General features: G+C 35.3%; 2 protein-coding genes across 8 annotated transcripts; one reads left to right on the forward strand and one right to left on the reverse strand.

The window, feature by feature from the left end:
- The first annotated feature begins 1,748 nt into the window (after positions 1 to 1,748).
- Positions 1,749 to 6,474, forward strand: LOC18437930 (protein yippee-like). Its single transcript, XM_006848128.4, has 5 exons — positions 1,749 to 2,080; positions 4,338 to 4,381; positions 5,516 to 5,624; positions 6,017 to 6,072; positions 6,177 to 6,474. Exons 1-5 carry the CDS (start codon positions 1,985 to 1,987, stop codon positions 6,259 to 6,261), a joined length of 390 nt encoding a protein of 129 aa, XP_006848191.1. The 5' UTR covers positions 1,749 to 1,984; the 3' UTR covers positions 6,262 to 6,474.
- A 1,668-nt stretch (positions 6,475 to 8,142) lies between these two features.
- On the reverse strand, positions 8,143 to 22,496 carry LOC18437929 (arginyl-tRNA--protein transferase 2). 7 transcript variants are annotated; one of them, XM_011626450.3, is made up of 6 exons: positions 21,913 to 22,496; positions 14,324 to 14,362; positions 13,817 to 13,967; positions 12,491 to 13,642; positions 10,989 to 11,328; positions 8,143 to 8,473 (listed from the first exon to the last, which is right to left on the reverse strand). In XM_011626450.3, exons 1-6 carry the CDS (start codon positions 22,049 to 22,051, stop codon positions 8,408 to 8,410), a joined length of 1,887 nt encoding a protein of 628 aa, XP_011624752.1. In that variant the 5' UTR covers positions 22,052 to 22,496; the 3' UTR covers positions 8,143 to 8,407. The 7 variants fall into 7 exon arrangements, with proteins under 7 accessions (XP_011624752.1, XP_006848190.2, XP_020525345.1 ...); XM_006848127.4 differs by having other exon boundaries at positions 8,143 to 8,530; XM_020669686.2 differs by having other exon boundaries at positions 8,143 to 8,809.
- Between the last annotated feature and the right edge of the window lie 1,072 nt (positions 22,497 to 23,568).

A 23,568-nucleotide genomic window follows, 5' to 3' on the forward strand; every position in this document is an offset into this window, starting at 1 on the left:
TCTCTCTCTCTCTATCCCCTTCCCATACACGTGAGAACTTTACATAGTGAAAATCTCCCTCGAACTTGAGTGATTTATTTTAAAGTAACTTTTTATTAAAGAAAAAATTATATAAGGTGTCGACCATATTATAGTAAAGTAAAGTGCCTCTAAAAATTCCTCTACTACAGTGTTTTTTGATGTAGGAATTGAAAAGCACTCCAATTTGATCATCTTTCTCTTCTTATTTATTTATTTATTTATTTTATTTTTTAAAAAGGCACAAGGTCGTGGTAGTAGTACCCCACATCCTAATCATCACATTGTGGATTTCATTCTCACCACTAATACTACTCCACTGATACCTTCAAAAAAGTTAACTCTTACTCTACCCAAAAAAAAGAATAGGGTCCAAGATGCATAGACATAAAAAAAATTTTCAATTTTTTAAAATATTATATCTTGTAATAAATTATCTCGACCGTCTATTTTCACAATTTTTTTTAGTATATGTAAATATGCTCAATCCCTTCTGTCTCTTTGAATCTCGGTGTAGTCTCTATGTAGTAAGAGCATCATTATTCATTGTCTAGGATAAGTTGACAACCCCTCTCCATCTCCATCAATCCCTCTCTCTCTCTTCCTCTATCTTGGATTGAAAGTCTTCGACAACCCCCTTTTATCTCTCTATAATGCGTATGATTTCTTAGCTCTTGGATGCCTTTGCCTCTCTCCTTTTACATCATTACTCAGTGGGTGAGGTTTTTACATTACCTGGGCTTATGAAGACAAAATAAAAGCCAAAACCTCAAATTCTTGTCCAAAAACTACTTTTGGCTATGGAAATTTATATGATGGACTTAAAATCAATTTTTAACGCGGACAATAAAATTTGAAACTAAAAAAAATTAGAAATCTTGTAGATATATGAACACTTATTTTTAAGATAACATGGATGAACACTTATTTTTAAGATAACATGGACGGTCTAGATAATTGTTACAAGATATAATAGTTTTAGAGTTTGGAATCCTAATTTGTTTTCAAAACGCTAATGTTAAAGTTGGGATGATCGACATAACGGTTTTCCAATGCTTAACTGACAATTTTCGATGAGTTATAAAGTGATTATTTACTTATTTTGACAGGGTTGCAGCCTTGTCAAACCACTTTTTTAGTACTCGGGGTGGCAATGGACCAAGATCCGAGAGGTAAACCCGATCCAGGTCCGGTTATGGGTCAAAAAATTGGATCCAACGGATCAGATCTCAGTCCGGTAATACTTGTAGGGTCCTACTTTATGAAATATATTTAAACATAATTAAGTATATATAATTTAATTTTTGTGTTGGGTCCAGGTGTGGGTCTGGTGAATTCAGGTCGAGGTTCCAGTACCAAATATGTAGGCTGTATATCTCATTTTTTTAGGATTGTAGTACAATTGGTCAAAGCACCGCCCTATCAAGGTGGAAGCCGCGGGTTCAAGCCCCGTCAATCCCAATTAGGATACGATGAATGGATCGATCCGTCTCTTTTTTCTCTGAAGACGGGGTACAAAAGGACCTAATTCGCATCGGGAATATCCTTATTTCACTTCTTTTTTTTTTTTTTTGGATCCAAGTCTGAGTCCGATGAATTCGGGTCTTGCCAGTCCGGGTCCCATGTCACTTTTCGTACCCAACCCGACCCGTTGCCATCCCTGTAATAATACTTAATTGTTACTGTATAAATGTCTCCGAAGTCTTCAACACCTTTCTCTTTTGTCTCTCTCTCTACATTTTCGCAGATATTATTTGGCAATCGCTTCTATAGCAATCATTGGCTCCATTTGTAAGTCTTACTTGTCCCATTAGTCTCTCTCTGGATAGGGTATACTGCGCTTACACTCTATTTGATTCCCGATCCTTGACTCAGGAGAGTTGTTTTTCTCGCTCTTCTCCATATCATGGCTCCTTGATAGAGGGTTTTTAGAGAGAGAAAGTGTGTTTTTTTGTTGTTTCTTGAAATGGGTAGGCTTTATCTGATTCATTTGGACGGTAGGATCTACGCTTGCAAGCACTGTCGAACCCATCTCGCTCTGTGCGAGGACATTGAATCAAAGGTGCAATCTTTCTCTCTCTACACCCTCAACTCCTTTTTCTTTTTCTTTTTCTTTTACAAATTTGGGTTTTGATTATAGTGCAAGGGCAATTTTTGGTTTATTGATTTGTTTTTACATTTCTTGTAAAAATTTTGAGGAGGGAGTCATTAAAAATAGATCATGTGAAATCTATTTTGTGGTCTTTTTCGTTTACATTTGCATGATTCCTCTCTCTCTCTCTCTAGATCTATCCTTTGGACTGGTTTAGGATTTGGAAACTCTCTCTCTAAAAAAGTTTATTGGGTTTCAATACAAAAATAAAAACCATCAATTCCATTGTTTCAAATCATATAATCAAGACCTTCTATGAATTTTATTCCAAAAAAAAGATCTTCTATTAACCGTGTGAGATTACACTGCACAAAGTTAATTGTTCAATTTCAATATTAAAAATTTATGAGACATTAAATGGTGAGTAACCATTTGTTATACTCTTTTCTTTTTTATTTTATTTTAACCAATGTGCTCTTTTCTTTTTTATTTTATTTTATTTTGTAGTTCTATTTGTATGTTCTGGGCTTTTTTTTTTCCTGAGTTCATGTGAAATTTTCTTATTTATTTTGCCACTGAAAATAGAAAGAGGCATTGAATTTTAACTAGTATGTTGACATTTATATCTTTCACCTATAGCTTGCCTCAAATTGCTCAAGCCCAATTCGTACTCTTCTTTGTTGAAACCTTTGTTCAGATACTTTCCCCAGTAATGGTTGAGAGAGAGAGATGACCAAATTCATTGCTCTCTTCTTGCTTCATCTTCGAACCCCATTCGCCTTCTTCCCAATTGCAAGGCTATTGCAGTAGCCTCTGTTCCCTTATTTATGTAATTAATTGTTGGTTAGAGAGAGAGAGATGACCAAATTCATTTCTCTCTTTTTACTTCATCTTCAAACCCCATTCGCCTGCTTCCCTATTGCAAGGCTATTGCAGTAGCCCCTGTTCCATTATTTATTTTTTTACTTAATTGTTGGTTTTAATTGATATGGGAAGGACGCAACTCATAAGGAATTGAATTTAGCCTTTTCTAAGTGAAAGCAAGGATGCAACTCATAAGGCTATCCCTATTTATTATGCTGAATGCAAGGATGCTCCTCCATCTTAGACCCTAAGTCTGTTGCAAGTGATATTTCAATGCTTCTTTTTTATTATAATTCGATATTTGTTTTGGGCTTGGGTTGGTTTTTTGTAAGTTTCTCTGCCATCGAGTTTGCCCATGTCTCTTATTGGATATTTACTAAGTCAATTGTTGAATGGGACTAAATACAATGAGACCGTTGACTATGTACACGAAGGCCACAAACACCACAAGCCGTCCAATATAAAATTTGACAGGTGGGGTGTGTAATTCCTCTGCACAAAGCCTGACGAAGATCGTCAAACATAGTTAATAGGATGACCCCAACTGCCCAATTTTGTATCTGACAGCCAGGGGTGATTTTGATCTTTTCATATCAGAAGTAAATAATCTTATTGTATACTTCTCCTTTTTGAAATTCTTTTCTTTTCTTATGGCAATTGTTGGAACTTTTTCAAAAAGAAAAGTCTCCTCAAATGTCTACAAGGTTTGAAGAGTAACAATCTGACATTGCGTGTCCTGTACTTTGGCTATTATTTCATGTGAGATGTTGTTTTTCTTTTTTTCTCAGTAAGATTAGAAATGGCTATTCTTATCCAAGTGCCTGAGTAATCCATTTAACCTAAACCCAAACAAGAAAATTTAGAAAAAAAAATTCCAAAGTTAAGGTGATTATGGCTCCTCTATGACATAATTGCTTTAATTAGTCACCTTATGTCCTAGAAAAGCACCTTATATCCTAGAAAAGTTTGCTAATCATTTATAGGACTTTTATGGTTGATTTGTAAAGCATAAATATTCAATTTATACATATTCCATTATTTATTGGCCTCATTTTTACCATCATCCATTTTTGGTGCAGTAGATCTTGAGAGATTATAGATAATCAAGGCAATTATGCAACTGAATTTTAAAAGAAACAGTTATATTCATGTCAGAAGTATCATTGCTTCATATCATAGAAAATTAGAACATAATGACTGAGTGTGTTTTTGCATAATGAACATAACAAGTTTTTGTATATTGAACATTATATTGTGCAGAAAAAATTATATTTCGGATTTCTATTTTTATTTTTTGGAAGCTGGTATTTGTGAAGGACATCTAGTCATAAATATCTGACTATGATCTGTTGTGTTCTATCAGTCCTTCCATTGCAGGCATGGGAAGGCTTATCTTTTCAAGAAAGTGTAAGTTTCTTGATTGTCTATTATTTCAATTCCATTATCGCCATAATGTGGAATGGAAAATGTTGGTTGATAAATTTTTGCCTTCTCTATCTGAGGAGCAACTGTGTTTTTTCTCTTCTTCTTTTCTAGAGTAGATTCCCCAATCTGCAACTTCATGTTTCATATGATTCATTTGAGATCTGAACTATTCATGGAGATTCTTATGGGAAATGTCAACATAAAAAAATATTGGACAATAGGAAATTGTTCAGAATATTAATAAAACATCTGAAAATTTCTAGATGAAATCTGAGAAACCACAAATACCTCGAGCTATCATTGCTACACCAAGTTGCATATCACATGAGAGATGCACTTTGCACGTTTACTGAACATTTCAGCTCTGGTATTTGTCAGCAAGATAACATGCTGTAAACATTTGAAACCAAGGGGTAAAATAAGAAGAATTTAGTACTGTTTGATATTACAAAAGAAATCCATTTATAAACATGGATTCCCCTGGAATAGCCAATTATACAAAGTACTACTGTAATTTGGATTCCGGAACATTTCAACTTTTCCTTAGTCTAGATTAGATCTATCTTCTGGTTAGTGTGAGGTTTTAAGGAAATATTGAACTGGTGGCTGTTTTTTCAGCCACTGAATTATGTCAAGCTACTATTAGAGAAGAAGAAGAAAAAAACCTTCGAGGCCCATATTGGCTTCTAATTTATGTACCAAGAAAATTGCTACTAGTTTTTAGCTCATTTCTTACTTGGTGGAGACTTGTGGTTCTCTTGTTGAGCAGCAAAATGTTGTTCATGCTTGGCTCATTGCTAGCCAAGCAGTGTGCTTGGCTTGTTGACACACCTAGATGTTGTTCAAGTGTTGGAGTTCATTCATAAAGAAAGAAGAGTCGCCGACCCCCTTTCATTCATTCATTCAGGAGCGAATGCAGCTCGGCGGTTTGGGTCCTGAACAAACGTGTTGAGATGGATCCTTAAATGAGAAAGAAACTACAAATGATTTCTTGTTTCATATATGGATATAATTCCTGCCTTGCCTCCCCCTAAAACAACTGAATTAATCAAATTATCGCCACTGCAGCATTTGATCAAGTTTTTTATGTCTTGTCTCATGTTTTCTTCGTGACAGAGTGAATGTTTTCGTTGGACCGAAAGAAGACCGGATGATGACTAGTGGAATGCACACCGTCTCCGACATCTTTTGCGTTGGTTGTGGATCCATCGTGGGCTGGAAATATGTAAGATCACAAATACAACAATTTTGTGGCACTTTGCACTTGTTTTTAAACAGTTTTGCCAGTCTTTTTCATTCTTATTCTTAGATTGTGACAATTATCGTATTCCAAAGTATGCTATTGTTCAATTGTCTTTACCATTTGGGTCCAAGTATCCAATGACATGATGACTGACCATAGAGAGAGAGAGAGAGAGAGAGAGAGAGAGAGGCAGGCAATTGAACCTGCAAGAATAGGGCATAAACTCAATGATCTCTATCTCACACACACACGCACATGCACGCCCGCGCTCGGAGAGGTAAAATTAATCATAAAATAGTGAGTAGTTTGTTCTTCCCTCCTTGTTATGCTTTGACTTTGAAGAGCTTGCAATTGATGTGCTCATTTGGTTTCAGTTGGTTGCCCATGAAAAGGGCCAGAAGCACAAAGAAGGAAAGTTCATATTAGAAAGGTATGATTAAGAAAATGGTTAGCACTTTAGAGGTTCTTGAAAATATTACAAATGGTTTAGGTTTAGTGAGTCTTGGCTTTTTGTTGATTGTTGATAATGAGCAGGCCAAAGGTGGAAGACTTTGATGGATCCAACTTTTGGGTGAGCCATGAAGCACAAGTAGGGGGAAGTGATGCAGATGATAGCTGACACAAAGCCTTGGATTCAAAATCCCCAGTTCTCTTGCAATTGTACATTCTCTCTCTCTCTCTCTCTCTCTCTCTCCAGAAATTAATGAATAATTTAATTTTTATGTTGTGCTTGGTTGGTAGCTATTCAATAAAATAAATGTTAATTGAAATGTATGTACTATTTGAGACATTGTGGTTTATGACAATCTGCGTAATACTTGTACATCGGAAATTAGGACCATCAATGAGGTGCCTTGTTGGAACTTGAAAGCTGAAACAATTGTTTTGCATCGCATTCATTGCTTTTGTTAGGCTATTTTCTCTTTGTGATGCATTCCCATTATTTTCTCAATATTTTTGGACTCTTGTATTTAAAGGGTATAGAGATTGTTTATAAAGAGATCATTTACCTTTTTGTACAAGAAGATCAATATTGTTCCTTATATTTCAAAATTGGTAGTTATAAGAGTATCATTGATTAGACTCAAATTTTCAAAAATAAAATTCTCGGACTTCACGACTCACCTCAAGCCATTCATTTTGATATTTAATGAGTGGAAATAGTTGTGGCCTCTTTATACACAAGGTAAATGGTCTCTTTGTAGACAATCCCTTTAAATAAATGGTATTATTTATAAGGAAAAGTTTATGTGGTTGCAACCTTAAAATGTAGAATCACTGATGCACCTCAAAAATCTATCGGAAATGTTGTTTTAATATTGAAAAAACCCTCTAATCAATCATTTCGACATGGAGATATATGAATATAAAAAAAAATAAAGTTTTCGAGTCCCTAAAATAGTGCATCTTACAACACATTATCTAAACCGTACATTTTTAAGATTTTCATATATTTATATATCTACTTTATTTTAACCATTTTTTAATTTTTAAATTTTCTAATTAGGTAAAAAATAGATTTTAAGATAATATTAAGAATTTTTTACAACAAAATTACATGTTATGATAAAATTTTAAAGTACAACTAAATTGGATTGTTTAAGGTTGCAACCTTATAGAAACCGCACCCTTATTTATAAAAGGTATCAAAGTAATTGGGACCTTCAAATTATTATGAAGGATGCAATTCCAATGTTAGAAATTCTTACAATTGGCCAAAAAATTTATGCCCGCTCTTAATTATGACATTTATAGCTCTAAAAGTTGGTGTAGATCGAATAAACACTCGAAAATTTATAAAATGGACGGCTGCTCAGATAATGTGTTACAAGATGTATTATTTTATTATTATTCCTAAGACGAGATGTTTAATTAGTAGGTTTCTAATGTCGAAATAACTTTTTTCCATGGGTTTTTGGGGTGCACATCACTTTTATGGTATAAACACCTCCATATAATATTATTGGAAGTTATTCATACATGGTATGACATCATCTACATATAGCAATAATACTTTCAAATAAAATATTGTTATTTGAAGATACCTATTCCACCCCTCAATGACAAAAGGATCCATGGCTTTATGAATTTTTGTGTTAAAAAGGCAAGGACATTATGAGTGTTAGTTCAGGAATACTCCAAGTAGCTTAATTCTATTCATACATGAAAAATTAATAATCATTGCTTGTCATGAAGCCAAAAAGAAAAAGAGAGATAGGGGTTGCACATTAAACCTCTTGGCTCAATGAGAAAGTGCTTGTTGCAACCTTGGAAAAGGTGGAGGCCTGAAACCGTTCATTGCATAGAGAGAGAGTTTTGGAAACTTTGATATTCATGTATATAAACTATAAAAAGACCATTCGCTTATATAGTACAAAGAAGTCACAGATCACTCTTATTTTGAAAATTTTAATTTCCCTAATTCCAAAACTCTAAAAAGAATTTTACCAAACAGAGAGAGAGAGAAAGAGTATAAGTTACTTTACAATTGAGATTCATGTAAGAACAAAATAATTTTATTCAAGAAGCTCACTTTTATCCAAGACTCAGAGACAGAACCAGCAAAAGAAGGGAAATGGAAGCCAAGTCAAATTTTAGTACAGATCAAGGAAAATTCATTAGAAACACTTAAATAGGCACAAATGAGAGATAAAGAGAGAGACGACAGAGAACTCAAATGCTTACATTCAGTGAGAATGCGGAGAGAGAGAGTGGACAGAGAACTCAAATGCTTACACAATGCGCATGCTGAGAGAGAGAAAGCGCTATCCAAGGGAATAGACCATGTGTTCTGAAGCTGTGCGGCCCACAGCTTTAGCATACCTCTGCAACTGCAATTCCAAAACAGCAATATGCCTCCTTTCAATTGGACTGTCTTCTTTAAAATCCTTCAATCCAATAATCAACCATTAATAGTACATGTCAATGACTTAATCTCGACAGCAAGCTATCAAGTTTATCGTATTCAAGAAGAAAAAAAAGATCAGAGATGATACATGGTAGAACATGCCCTGTTTGCAAGTCGATTAACTTTCTAGTCACTTTTAGAGCTTCTACACACACTCTCTCTCTCTCTCATGCACAGAGATTCCCCAAAATATAATGAATATGGTCATCAATAAGAAAATGCTTGAAAATTTCATCCATGGAAGTGCCACGTCACTGAACTGCTGTAGGCGACAAGTAACCATTATGAAGAAGAAAAAATCCGACAATAATATCACAAGAATCTAAAATAAAAAACTGATACTCATTATAAAGCCCAGATTTTCCCCTTCAATTATTTTTTATAATTTCACTGAATTTTATATGGGAAAGGTTAGTGAGATGTTATAGCAAAGTGAGAAGTTAATAGAAATCAGAACAAAAGCCTAAGTTTATGTACACCTAAATTATAAATTTTTTATTTTCTTTCTGCTTTTTCTCTTTTAAACTTTTCCCTATTGGGTGTATTCTTTTCTAATTTCCCAAGGATTTTTCGGGAGTAAAGCGAGCAATACCCTCAACCAATGATTTAAAAAACGGATCGGTGCCCCGGACCAGGCACTCCAAAACTTCATCCGGATCGGTGAATCGACGATCCGGATCGGGAATCGTCTGACTCAATTGGATTAAGCTTTAAAAAAATCCAAAAAAATTATTAAAATTATTAAAATTTATTATAAATGTTGTCTTTTAGAAATCCAATAAGAAACGAGGCTACTATATTGTTAACTTTCATTTTTTTCATCAATTTGTAAATATTGAGACGTTCTTTCCCTGTATAAACTTATGTTAACCATTAAATTTACATCACACAAAAGAAAAATCATAGAATTATCAGTGATAAAGTATATCAATCATACATAGACTACAATAAAGAGTAGACTAAATCGATGAAAAAACGGCCACTAAAATCTCAAATTGGCGGAAAACCCTAATTCGCTAAAAAAACCCAAATTATTACAACCTAATTATAATCCAAAATTATTACAACCTAACTAACTATAATATTATATACTGAAATTAAAATTGTTGGTCAACATTTTATAATTATTTTACTATACAAACAATAACAAATCCAAAATATTTTATAATATCATCTAATTTAAAATGTATTATTGACAACTGTAAGAAAAATAGTACATTACATGATTTATAATGCAAAAGTTAATAAATAAAATAAAAATTTGGTTATCAATATAGAAATTATTTGAATGCATATCAATTTTTGAAATAACACTTCAATTTTTCAAAATTTTAATTTTTTAGATTCTAAAATAAATTTAGTAAAAAAGATTGTTAATAGAAAGATAGAATTTCAAATGGAATTTTTTTTTTTTTAACAACATTATTTTCTGCTTATTTTTTATTTTTTTTACAACGAAAATAAAATAATGTATACAAAAATAAAATAATGTAGCGCGCCAGAGTTGGGGTTCGAACCTGAGGCGTCCTTCAACAAAGAAGCAATATGGGGTTCGAACCTGAGGCATCCTTCAACAAAGAAGCAATAACCATAAAGCCACGTTGTGGCAAGTGTAATAGCTTTGAATATTAATAATAGTTATTCAATGTCTATTTTAATTTAATGGACCTTGTGGGAATTATCCCACATCCAAGAATGAGTATAAAAGTGTGTGATATAAATAGTTTCGTTGTGCTTTGTTACATGCATGCGTGAAAACGCGGGGCTGCGATGCTGTGGGGTTGAAGGCTTGCCACGTGCGACTAAGTTTTGAGGCTTGCCATGTGTGACTGAGAACCGGAGAGAACCGATAAAAAGTTATGTCATGTGACCGGTTCTCCCCGGTTTGCGCCGTCTATAGGCGGTTTATAGTTCAGAACCGCCGGTTCTGATCTAGAACTGAGCGGTTCCGGGTTTTACGATGTAATCAGCACAGGGTTACTGATTCCCATGCCGACTCGGACGAGTCCGTTGCGACTCGCCGATTTTTAAACAATTGACCTCAACTGATACCCCAAAATGAGACATGTAACTACACACAAATAGCAATTTTATCAGGAAAGGGTTGATCATCAAACTGAGGAGGGTAACAATCAGGTGCACACCGGTTAGACTGGCCAGTTCACCGGTTAGACCAGTCTAGAAAATATGGATAACAAATATGAAAAATGATCAAATATCGGTCTGAACTGGTCAATACCAGTTTGAACCAGCTAGTCCAACCAGTCCAATTTGTTGGACTGACAGTACAAATCAGTTTTGACTTAATGCAAGTTCAGTGATCAGACCAGACCAATTCCAAGGCTGGTTCCCAGTACGACCAGTCAGACCAGCCAGCCAATTCAATCAGATCTTTATTACATTGGTCAAGTAGAAACAGAGAGACAAAATAAATGTACCTTGAAGCGGACACGAGAGCCATTCAATGCTATCATAATCTTATCAACATCCACATTAAGCAGCTCATCGGGCAATGACATATTGTTGCTTTCTGAATCATCATCTGGGCCTGTGTCCCACTCATCCATATCAAGATCCATTTCTTCTCCCTCATCATTGTCATCGTCATCGTCATCATCATCATGGAGAACCTCACTCTGATCTTCAGCGCTGGGTTGTTCGCATTGTTGTGGTTCCGTTGAGCTTTTGGGGTCTTCAGCTGCCAAAGTCTTGTAGTCCGAGAGGACAACATATGGTTTCTTATCAAGCAGTGGCTTTGCAATGTGAAATGGCACCCACCTGTAAGTATATAAATTCAGATAAAATAAATAACCTCAAAATATATAAACTGAGATTACGAAAATAACCTGAAAAATGTTGGCAGTAAAACCCCAAATGCCAAATGTGGTCAGGGCTCTCTGCAGAAGTTCAGGCAAAGATGAGGAAAGATGCACTTCGTATCTTTTTATACTTTTTTAGGAGGTCGATATTTTGGAATTTGACCTTTGGATGTTGGTACTGTGGCCCTCATAACATAATCACCAAGGCAAGAATCTCATCTCTATGAAAGATAGAGAGATAGTATGTAGGACCTCAGTTACTGTGAGGTGCCAATTGTATGGTTCTTTCATTCCCTTCACTCGTGATTTCTGTCTCACTTTTGGGAATCACTTGAGTACGACTAGATATTATTTCCAAAAGAAAAAAAATTAAATTTTGAGTTTTCTAACACTTAGATCTCACTCTCTAAAAAGTGGATGGTCTTTGTTCAGTTGTGAGACATCATTGTTTATTGTTTTCAAGTGCGTAGCGAGTGCAATTAGGAAATTTTTAAGTTATGATTAGCCTATGGCTTGAAGATGTTACATCCCCAAAATTTGGGTCCTAAAGGTAATACTAGGTTGGGTGTTACCCGAGGGAGTAAATGGACAGTATACTCCCACGGAGTATAAAACTCCCAGGGAGTATAAAATCTTTTGGCATAAACAATAAGGTTTTCTAGTGTCACAATATTGTGGTTCATTATATTACGTGGAAAGAAAGGGTAATGCGGCCAAACATTCATATACGTTTTATACTATGACCATGTCCACAATGTATCATTCAATAAAATACATTCTCAAGCTGTCCATTTTATAATGATTAATAAGGAATTATCATTCAAAAGTATGAATTTTACACAAGGATATTAGTCACTGCAGAGTTTCATGCATGAAGTTTTTAACTTAAAAAATTCAAGTTCAGGGCTTTATTCAAGTGAACAATTTGTCTGCACGTAAATATTTAGCATTCAAGCTCAGAGATCAATAGTGACCCTTTATAAATTAGGAATATGCATGCCAATATGATGGAGTTGAAAGTAAACAACCACCAAGAAAGAAAGAAAGAACAAAAGAAAAATAGAAGAAGAAGAAGAAGAAGCGGATAAGAAGATAAATACAGCAAACAAATGAGTACTTGCCCGTAACGAAGGGGACATAAAAGCTCAGAGGGGCAATATGCTGCCTTATATCTCATCTTAGGGCAGGAGTGAATATAATAGCCGAGATAGTAGTATTGCAGGCTAGGGCAGTGCCTCTGTGCCTCCTTCACCCAATTTATTTCCTGAAGAGCAGAATACTTTCCTAGAGAGAGAAAAGCAAGGTCTGGATCCCAAAACAAATATTTACTAGACAAGCATCTTGGAAGGATATCCACCACACCAACTGCAACCAGCTTCCCATCAATCACATATTGCTGATGGAAAGAACCAAAGCCACATGGGGGAACTGTTCTATCATTTGAATGGGGAACAAACACAAGAGGAGTGTCCACCAAGAACCTCCTGTATGAGCTTTCCTTGACCTGCTCTGGTTTCTCATTATGCACCTTAATTTGGTATCTTCTATACAGAGCATATTCTTCAGGGTCAAAGCATGATCGCTTCATACGGATCTCAAGCCTTCGCTTCTTGAAGGGGGGGGACTTATTTTTATTCAACGAGCTATTGGTTTTTGCTCTAGTTCCCTTGACAGGAAGCTCATCCGATCGTTTTTCTTTAGTAAGAGAGAAAAAATTAAGGTGCCCATTGCAAGCTTCAATAGAGATATCAGCAATGCCTCCCTGTTGGTTTAAAGAGTATGCCACCTTTTCTGCTATTTCCCGAGGAGAAAGAATCTTTGGTTTTTCCCCTGCATTGACACCATCTTTCACTTCCTCAAGTTCTTGAGATTTTTTGTCAGCTGATTGTAACCGCCTTAAGGCTGCTGCAAACTGAAAAGCAATGTTGCTGGTGTACAACAAATTTCCCGACAATTCTCTGAGCTTCCTTTTGGTTTGTGGGTTAACTCGTTTGACACAAGCAGAAGGCAAATCCATAAGGGCAGCCAATTCATCAGTCTCTATGCATGCCTTTAGAGCATTGTCGATTTGGGCAGATAAATCCTTCGTCTCCATGGGTGCCTCATTCACTTCTTTGCAATCAGAAGAAGAAAAAGACACCTTTTGGACCAAGTTTTGAGACCCCTGGCTTGTGGACATGTGACAAGTAAGGCTGCATGAGCCCTGAGAAGAATCTTGCTCCTCATTCTGAGACTTGTCTGATTTCTTCAAACCAAGTGTCCCATCTAAATACCTGTTACAGAATACATATAAGGTTTACTGCTTGAAATGTTTTCCAAGGTCAGTTAACATCAACATGCAATCCGGTTCTACAAAACATATCATTTTATAAGTGATATACAATGTAATGGAGCATATATCAATGACCCTAACAAGGCATCTCAGGGAAATAAAATAATTAAGGTACCTTTGCATTCTCCGAGAAACGCGAATTTGCTCCTTCGAGGGCACAAAATCATCCACCTTAAGACGGATTGTATATAATGGACAGCATGTTTTTTCCATCTCGGGTTTGTAAATAAAAGATCCAGATCTCCTCCAGCCACGGTCAAGAAGTTCTGAGATCAAACATAAGCAGATGTTAACCACATTCACCGCATCACAGAATTGATGGATAAGAAGGCTGCTGAAGGCTCTTATTCTCGATCGAAGGAATTAACAATAGATATTGGCTAGAAATCACCAACTCTTGGGAGAATCCTAAAGGAGAATCCGGCAGCTAAGATCAATATAGTGGAAAATAGTATATGTGAAATGGGAGGTTGTCAAACCAGAAAGCAAGTGCAATTATGCTCAATCTAAGATGGCCATTTCAGTTGCAATTAGGCTAGATTGAGCATGCTAAAATGTAGTAAATCTACTCAGTGTTCGATAAAGCATAATTCGTTAAAATATGTTTATTGTAATTACATACCTTGGTAGTCATCCACTGTAATGCTGCGAGCCCCCATACCTACCAAAGAACAAAGTTAGTAATCAATATATACATCACAATTATGACCTCCATATAGCAGCAGTCACTGTCTCCATTGCTAAATTTTCAATAACACACCTTCCATAGAAAGATGCACACCCCTCTGAGTGTTACGCACAAATAAGGAAAAAGATAATTGTACCCACGATTATCGAAGCACAAAGCAGGACACTAACATCACAGTTCAACTAAATGATAGACTGGTGATTTGCAATTTTGGACACACCTTTTAAGTATATAAAAAATAAAAAATATAAAAGATAAAAGGACAATGCACAAAAATGTAATTGAAACCACACAAAGATTTTGACAAGACAAGGAATTGCAAAGACCAGAGGGACAAGTTACATAAGGGATTCAGGGAAAGCCCTGTTGGCCATTCTAATACCCAATTTACCTAACTTAGGGTCTGTTTGATAGCACCCTAATATCCTAATATTCTTGTATAATATAGAATCTATAATGATTTTAATTTGACGAGTTCACATGCCATGTTTGATAGGGCAAAATCACATATTCTACGATTCAAATAGCCCCTAAATATCTGAATCCCCAATAATCCAACTTGGAGTTGAATTTTGCGCGATTCAATTTCTCCGTCAAAATTGTTGCATGTCTCTCTCTTTAGCTCATGCACTCGTCTCTATCTTTTTGTCTCTCAGCAGGTACCCTCTCTTTCACGCTATCCCCAAAATAAAAAGTTGCATAACCCTACTCTTTTGATGCTTCTCTTTATCAAGAAAAGAAGAAAACAACACACAGAAAAAAAAAAACTTTCAATAGCGCCATAGATGTCTTCTGCTTGAGAATACCCTTGGTCCCAACCACAAAGCCGCAACTTGGCTCTGCAACTGAACCAGCTATAACTATGTTGCTTTCTCACTCTAGCTGTCTCCATATTGTTGCTCACTTTAATTGCCTCACACCACCTCCCTGAATCTGCGTGCAAATTAGAGAGCAAAATAAACGGGGTTGAACTCTCGGGGTTTGAGTTTTAACAGTTCCTGTGAAGCCGATTCAGCTAATTTGATATCACCATGAATTCTACAAGCACTGAGCACAGCTCCCCAAACGGCTCTACCCGGCTCAATTGGCATGGTCTGGATAATGGGCATGGCTTCCTGTAACTTTCCATGTTCTTTGGTCATGGAATCAAAGAATTCACAGGCCTAATCCACTAAGTCCCCATTGTTACAGGCTGAGAGAACAGAGATAAAGATTATATGCGGTGGTAAAACCTTTGATTCTTTCATATTTTCAAATAGCAGGATGGCCTTAAGTGCACGGCCATGATGGGCATAACCCCACATCAGTGCATTCCAAGAGACCATATCTCCATGAATCATCGCATTAAACACCTTCGTGGCATCCCCCATGTCTCCATAAAACCAAACCTTTTCGTTTTGGCATGGCTTCCTGTAACTTTCCGGCTCAATTGGCATGGTCTGGATAATGGGCATGGCTTCCTGTAACTTTCCATGTTCTTTGGTCATGGAATCAAAGAATTCACAGGCCTAATCCACTAAGTCCCCATTGTTACAGGCTGAGAGAACAGAGATAAAGATTATATGCGGTGGTAAAACCTTTGATTCTTTCATATTTTCAAATAGCAGGATGGCCTTAAGTGCACGGCCATGATGGGCATAAACCCACATCAGTGCATTCCAAGAGACCATATCTCCATGAATCATCGCATTAAACACCTTCGTGGCATCCCCCATGTCTCCATAAAACCAAACCTTTTCGTCTAGAGAGAGAAGAATAAAACCAAACCAAACCTTTTCGTCTTGAGCCCTTTATGGAAGGTAGTGAAATGGACCCAAAGGCGAAGAGAGAGAAAACAATGGCTCATTACTTTTTTTGGGGATTCAAGAAATGGGTTTTTTATGATGGGATTCTTTATTTTTACATCTCTCTACTTCGTTATTTAACAGTTTTCTTTCTCTTGAAATCAATGAGTTGGTTTCTCTCTCGCTAAATTTCAATCAACGACTCATTGTATATCCTTCTAGAAGTTTTTTTTTTTTTTTTACAAATTTATTTACTTTCTGTTCAAAACGTAATAAATTGTACTATTATATTTTATTTTATTTTATTTGTATTTTTCAGATTTATTTGTTGCTTTGTTCGTGTGTTTCTTGCATTTCTTGCCACGTGATTCATCACTCTAAAAAAATTATTAAAATTTAATTTTATGGGCCAAATGGTCCTAAATTATAAATTATGAAAATTCTGAAATACTGGTGGACAATACGTCCACAGAAAAACACATATCTAGATATTATAAAATCTAGATTATATAGAAAGTAGGCAAGGTTTTTATTCAAATTTCTAACAATCTGAATATTCAAATCCTGTTTTGTCAAACATACCCTTAGGTAGTATACATCCCATTGTATTTTTACTGAAAAGGAATTCTAAGAAATGATTCCATTTCCATGAAGTTGCTAAACCATGTTCTAAGATAGAAGCTAATATTTACCAGCACATTGGGATTCTGGTGATGGCATGACCGGTTACTGAGGGAATATAGCGGGATTGATGAGGGGGAGCAACTAAGAAGAGAGGGTGAAACATTGTTTTCCGTTTCAAGGCCAATTTAATTGGATTGCCTCAAAATAGCATCCGCCCCCCATCCAAGATAAAACTCAATGCACAACAAGGGACATAGCAAATCTACCAGAGCGTACAAAGAACGAGAGATTTTTTCACCTTTATATAGAGTTTGTAAGAGCCTATCCAACCAAAAGGTGTGACTATGAATCATGAATTTTCAAAGAAGAGGCATGTTTGCACTCTTAATAGTCACATTCACTATTAACAGACACATTGATTCACAAATTTGAGTGTCCACCAATAATTAATGGTAAGGGTAGTTGATGACTATTAGTTTGATTAGAGAAGTTCAAAAGTACCATCCTTCAGTTCACGCTATTTGGAATATTGCTTCTTTGTGGGGTAAATATTATCGACTGGTCCATAAAAGGAGGCATGCAGTGTGAATGCACACAGCACACGCATTTTAGTTAAGGTGGCCTCTTCACTGATGCGAACATGCAAAGTGAGCCTCCTGTCCCCTCGCCTTAGCAATTGCACAGGTATGTGCATGCAAGTTATTCATTGTTCAGAGTTATGTTATTTCATAAAATTTGAGTCTCCAACAGTCATTAATTGCAAGGGCAGTTAATGACTGCTAATTTGAGTTTAAACATTCAAAACAACCGATAACAACTTAATTTAATGCAATTTAAATGATATTGTCCCTTTGTTGGGCAAAAACTATTGCGTGGTCCAAAAAAGAAGCATGAAAATGCACTGCACATGGACATGCGTTCAAGTTAACGGCACCTCCTTGCCAATGCAAAAATGTGAAGTGTAAAGTGAGCCCCTTACGCACTCGCCTCACATATCATGCTTGCACAATGCATGCTTCACATGGGAGTTTTCTCTCTCCATTGTTCTACAAACACGACAGAATTGACTCATATATTCTTGCCATTCTCATTCTAAATGGCCAATGTAAACTTTGACCTGTCAAAAAGAAAAGGCCAATGTAGAAGTGAAAAAAATCCACTTTCATTTTAATTTGAATAAGACAAAAGAGCAAAAATTGCCTATCCAAAATACACCATACATAGTACTTTCATACTAATATTATTTTGAAATAAAATAATTTATTTTCTTACAAAATACTAACATATAGTTATTTTAGTATTTTGTATAAGAAATACTACATAGTGGCACGCCTCAACGCAGGCACAATCGTGTTACCATTTATCTTTGGTATAAGGTGATCACAATTAGTCTTGACCATTGGATGTGAAATTGAGTGGCTACATTTATTGCATTGATCAAGTTCAAAGTTCAAAATAAATCTTTTCGAACTTTGTGACACATCCAAGCTATCAGATTTCACATCGGGTGGTTATAAGTAACTGTGACCTCCTTGTATGAAAGGTAAATGGTCTCATTGCATACAATCCCTTTTTAGAATGGTTGACTTTTGTTATCATTGTAATGAGGATTTACATAGTTGCAAAAAATGGCAACAATGTAAGCCGGGTGCTTAGTTTTTTTTTTTTTTTTTGAGTTTGGAGAATTAAAAACCAAAAATAGGAGGCCTTACACACCCACAACAACAAAAATGGTAAGGTCGGGTGCTCATCAGTGTAACAGATTACTACAAAAGCAATGGGAAAGACAAGGACACATTACTTACTATGCAGGCAATAAGTATAAAAAAATTTCCCTAAAATATTTATATATATATATATATATATGAATAAAAAGAACTATATAAATATGTGATTTACTTGATAGTAGGCATTTTAATTATTATTTGTTTCTAACATATGTGTTGTTTGAGCCGCTGATAAAGTAATGCACCATTAGCCAGTAAAATAAAGTTATCCAATCCATTCATTGAATTCAATAAGAAAGAAAAGCATATGTCAATATAATAAGAAACTTAACTAAGAAATCCAGCATAGCATGATACTATCAAAACAAATTAGAAAGTGACTATAGTATACAACCAAATATTCGATACTTTACAACTACACCAAAACCAAAAAGTTCAAGACCAAAAAACACACGCACACACACACGCACGCACACACACACACACACCCAAAAAAAAGGATAACTAAACTCATAGTTATTAAGGGCAGCTGCATAAGAGATTATGCAGCCACATCAAAAAGCAATGAAGCCCTTGGCTAGTCACCTCAGCATGCCGAAGTGCACTTCGATGAAGCCACATCTGATAACTATGCCCCTAGGAGGATTAAGTTCAGTGTCCTGTAAGGATCCCAGAAACTCTACGCGATACAGAAAACCAAAAATAAAAGATTTCCCCCTTATTCCTGGTACTTGAATAGCAAGCTATACTTAGAACACCAAAATTTTTATATTTATCAAAGAGTAGCAAGAGAGAAATAGGATCTTCAAAAAAAGAGCCAAAGGGGAAAATAAAATCAAGAGGAAGCAAAATTCACGTATGTCATATGTGGGGTTAAAATGACAGTGGAGTTAAATTAGTGAGAGAGACAAAGTAAAAACAACTTTATCAATCGGTTCAATATAAGTTCATAATTAGAGGTACACCACCATGTCCTTTCAGGATCATGCCCCTTCAATGTATGATTGTCTTTTCTTCACAAATACAACCACTATTTTAGCCATACACACTCTTGCTTTTACTATGTTCCTTTCTATTTCTAACAGTAAAATATAATCGTAACAATAACCAATTCTATTTCTAACAATAAAATACAATTGTAAAATAACCAATTGCAACAGCCATTTGTTCAACAAATGCACCACTTTCTAAAAAGCGAAACTCTCTAAATTTACAAATAATCCTACTTCTTTTATTAAATACCAAACTAGTTCGCATTATTAGCAAAATAGTACATTCTAGTTTACAAAATACTGATTAAGTCCACAAGCTTTCATAAATTCAATCTAAGTCCTAAATTTTTTATAAAATATCATTTTGATCCTACACCAAAACAAATTCTGAACAACAAAAAATACTTTTTAAAAATTACAGATATTATTTTCAAACTAATTCATATTATTTTGAGACAAATTTAAGTACATTGTTACACAAAATACTAACATATCTATATGTTAGTATTTTTATAAGAAGAATAATTTCAAAATAATATTAGCACAAAGTACTCAGTTCTATGTTTGTTTTATAAATTTATTCGAGTTCAAAAGAGAGATAAAATGTTTCTAATCACGCATTGACTGCTTAAAACAAGAGCAACAAGAAAAACTCTTCCTACTTTGGTGTTAGTAGAACTGAGAAAAACTCTCCCAAGTGGAGCATGCGATGCTTGCATGCACACACGTGCATGTCCAAGGGCAAGAGCAAAGAGGCTCACTTTGGACTCCACAAGCTCTTGTCGGTGAAGAGGCACCCTTAGCTCAAATACCCATGTGTGTGCAATATGCGTTCACACATGTTCTTGGGACTGTGCAATAACTTTTCCCGATAAAAAGGCCACATTGTCCAAAGAGCACGAAATTATGTGATTGTTAGTGTTTTTTAATGTTAAAAATTAGAAAACTTCCAGTAACTGCCCTTGCAGTTATAACTGTTGAAACTCCAATTCATGAAACAACATGATAGTAAATAGTGAATGTGATTAGTAACACAACTATTAACTATGAAACACGATTCTTTGCTGAGGAGTTGTTATTAACATTCCACCTTTTGGTTGGACCTCTTACAAACTCTATATAAAGGCGAGAAGTCTCTCGTTGTAAATACACTTGAATTCTCTCTCTCTCTCTCTTCTAAATTTATTTGTATCAGTCTTCCTCTCGTGTTATTAGTGTTCCTAGTATCCTAGCACAAAGAACTGGTAGGAAATCCTTTATTCCTCTATTTCATTGTATCCCAAAAATAGAATTGTCAAAATCCTTATTGTACACTAAGTTCAATCTCGGATAAAGAACATATACTACCTTGAGACAGCACCATTAAATTGCACCTCAAGACAGATAAAAATTTTTGCCATCTCTTCCTTAATCCTCTATTTTCCAACACTCACAATGTTAACAATTACAACACTAGGTCCCAGGTTTGAATCTCACACTGATCTGCCCAAAAAAACTTAACCAACACATTTTTTCATCCTAAAAGGCGTCACCAAAATTGAGTTTTATTGGGATCTGTAGAGCATGGAGCCATGGAGTTCTCAATTTTTGCAGCTAGCCAAAGTACTACAATGACATTCTTAAAAGTTAAAAGTATTTCTCTCTACAGGAATCACAAGAGGATAGAATTTCCAAATTGTTGTAAAATGAGCCGAAGCTTTCAGAAGTGTATTTTCCACATTTTTTTGTAAAAGAACACAATGCTAGTTCATAAGTTACAAATCGCGTCAAGATGAAGGCATATCTAATCTAGTTTTCTTTCACAGAAATTATTGAAGGAGTTGTATCTCACCAAATTAATTCTACCATAAGAATGCCTAAGAATTTTCTAAACTTAAAAATCTCCTCGATGTTTGATTTTTCTTTTTCCGATCATAGTCATTTTTGAGTTACGTATGCCAATGCCTTCAAAAGTCCGATCTTATTCTCTTTCCCTTGTATAACTTATATTTAGTCATTGCACTTAAACCACAATAGAACTAGGAGTTACAATTACATAAGCTATAATCTGAGTTACCCATACACAAAAAAATTCTTGAAAAATATAACGAAAAGACAAAAGATCAACGAAACTTACAAGACAATAAATTTAATTTGATGAGAGTTGAAAGCTTCGGATTATAACCATTGCAATTTCATATACAGAGAGGCGATGCAGCGGTAAATTAATCAGGAATCAGATGAAAAAGTTCAGAAAAATTAAATAACACTCAAAAACATAGATAATTGATATTCATCTAACAAAAAAAAAAAGCTAATTCCATGAAGAACTGGAGGAGATCAGATAAAAAAGATGATAAAAATTCAGCTAAAATACATGAAAAACCAAAATTTGATCGAGAATTGGAAGAGCTTACCATGAGCCAAGCTCGATCGGCTATTCGATTTACAGTAGCCACAAGATCCTCGAAGCCACCCACGATCGACCACAACAGACTCCCCTCTGTTCCCGGTACTGCTGCTCGCCTCACATTCCGTCCGTACAGCCATATCCATATGAGCACAAGAACTTCATGAGTGAATATTCTCCCCTCCCACTCTCTGTGTCTCCATTTCTAGGGTTTCGCCATGCTCTGGATCATTTGCAGAGGAAAACACACTCTCTGCGTCGCCATTTCTAGGGTTTCGCCATGTTCTGGATCATTTGCAGAGGAAAACAGTGCATTTCAATAGTTTCTTCAAGTTTTGTGTCCAAATGTCAATAAAATGACCGGAAACCCTTAGGTTTGTGATATCGTTCATTATTTTCAGAGAGCCAAGGAATGAATTTCAAGGGTTCATTGAGATGCTTGATAGCTGCAGTGGGACGAAATAGATTGATAGGGCTTCCATAGATCCTGGATTAATTGCAGAGGTGAGAGAAAGAAATAAAATGTGGAATTGCTACAAAAAAGGAGAAAGAGAGAGAGCAAAGGAGGGAAGCTTCTCAATTGAGAGCAGCAAAGGGATCTCTGGAGGTAGCGGTCTTCAATCGTCTAGAGAGAGAAAGAGATTGTTTTGTGCCTAGTGAGAGAGAGACGAGAGAGAGCGATTGCTGTACGCAGGATTGAAGAGAGAGAATTAGTGTGTGCATGGAGAGAGAAGCGTTTGGGCATACTTTATCGGGTAAGTCGTGTTTCTACATACTTAGCAGGAACAAAGATGACCTGGATGAGAGAGAGTGTTCTTGTAGAGAGAGAACACTTTTATAGTACATACGAGAGTGTGTTTTTTTAGATCGACAGATCTACGAAAATCTTGAAAATTGATGGTCCAAAAAACATTATAAAATACACTATTTTTAAAATCTGAAATCTGTGTTTTATGTCTAGATGATCAATTTGAATATATTTGAATATCAATATAACCTCATTTATTGAAATTTTTGAAGTATGTTTTAATTTGATTGTTTCGAGTCTCGGCTATTTATAAACTTCTCCCTTTGAGTTATTGTCCTGTACATAATTTAGTAGAGATAAAAAAGCATTTGCTTTTAAATTTTTTTACCTAGTAGATGCCAGTTGGTATTTGACTATCACCGTTTGATTCCAATCGGATCTGTTCAATCTCAACCGTTAATTTGCAAGATATTTGACCTAGAGAAGAAGACTCCTTACATTAATTTCTTATTAGTTGTGAATGATTAAGTTACTTAATGTAAGTTCTAATAGATCAATTAAGTAATTAGTTAAAAAGAAAATTGAAAGATAATTCCTGTTTTATGTTTAAAAATTAAAAATTGTCATATTCATTCCGTATCTTATACTCTAAGCTACTTTTTGATAAAATGTATTTTAATTTTATTTCTTTTTCCATGCATCTTATTAACCTCAGTACGTGACTCTACTCATTCATTTGGAAACAATTTCATATGTCTCACAGGGATATAATGTGTTTATAAATGTAGATTTTTCTGACTTTGATCAGACAATTGGGAGTCGGTCGAGAACAAAACATACGTTTTATTGGCTCATTTGTCATGCTTAATTTATGTGAGCATTGGTGCATCTCATAAAGATTGGACTTTAGGTGTA

The sequence above is a fragment of the Amborella trichopoda genome, chromosome 8 (assembly GCF_054954075.1).
Source record: "Amborella trichopoda isolate Santa Cruz 75 chromosome 8, AtrichopodaSantaCruz75HAP2 v2.0, whole genome shotgun sequence".
NCBI lineage: Eukaryota > Viridiplantae > Streptophyta > Magnoliopsida > Amborellales > Amborellaceae > Amborella > Amborella trichopoda.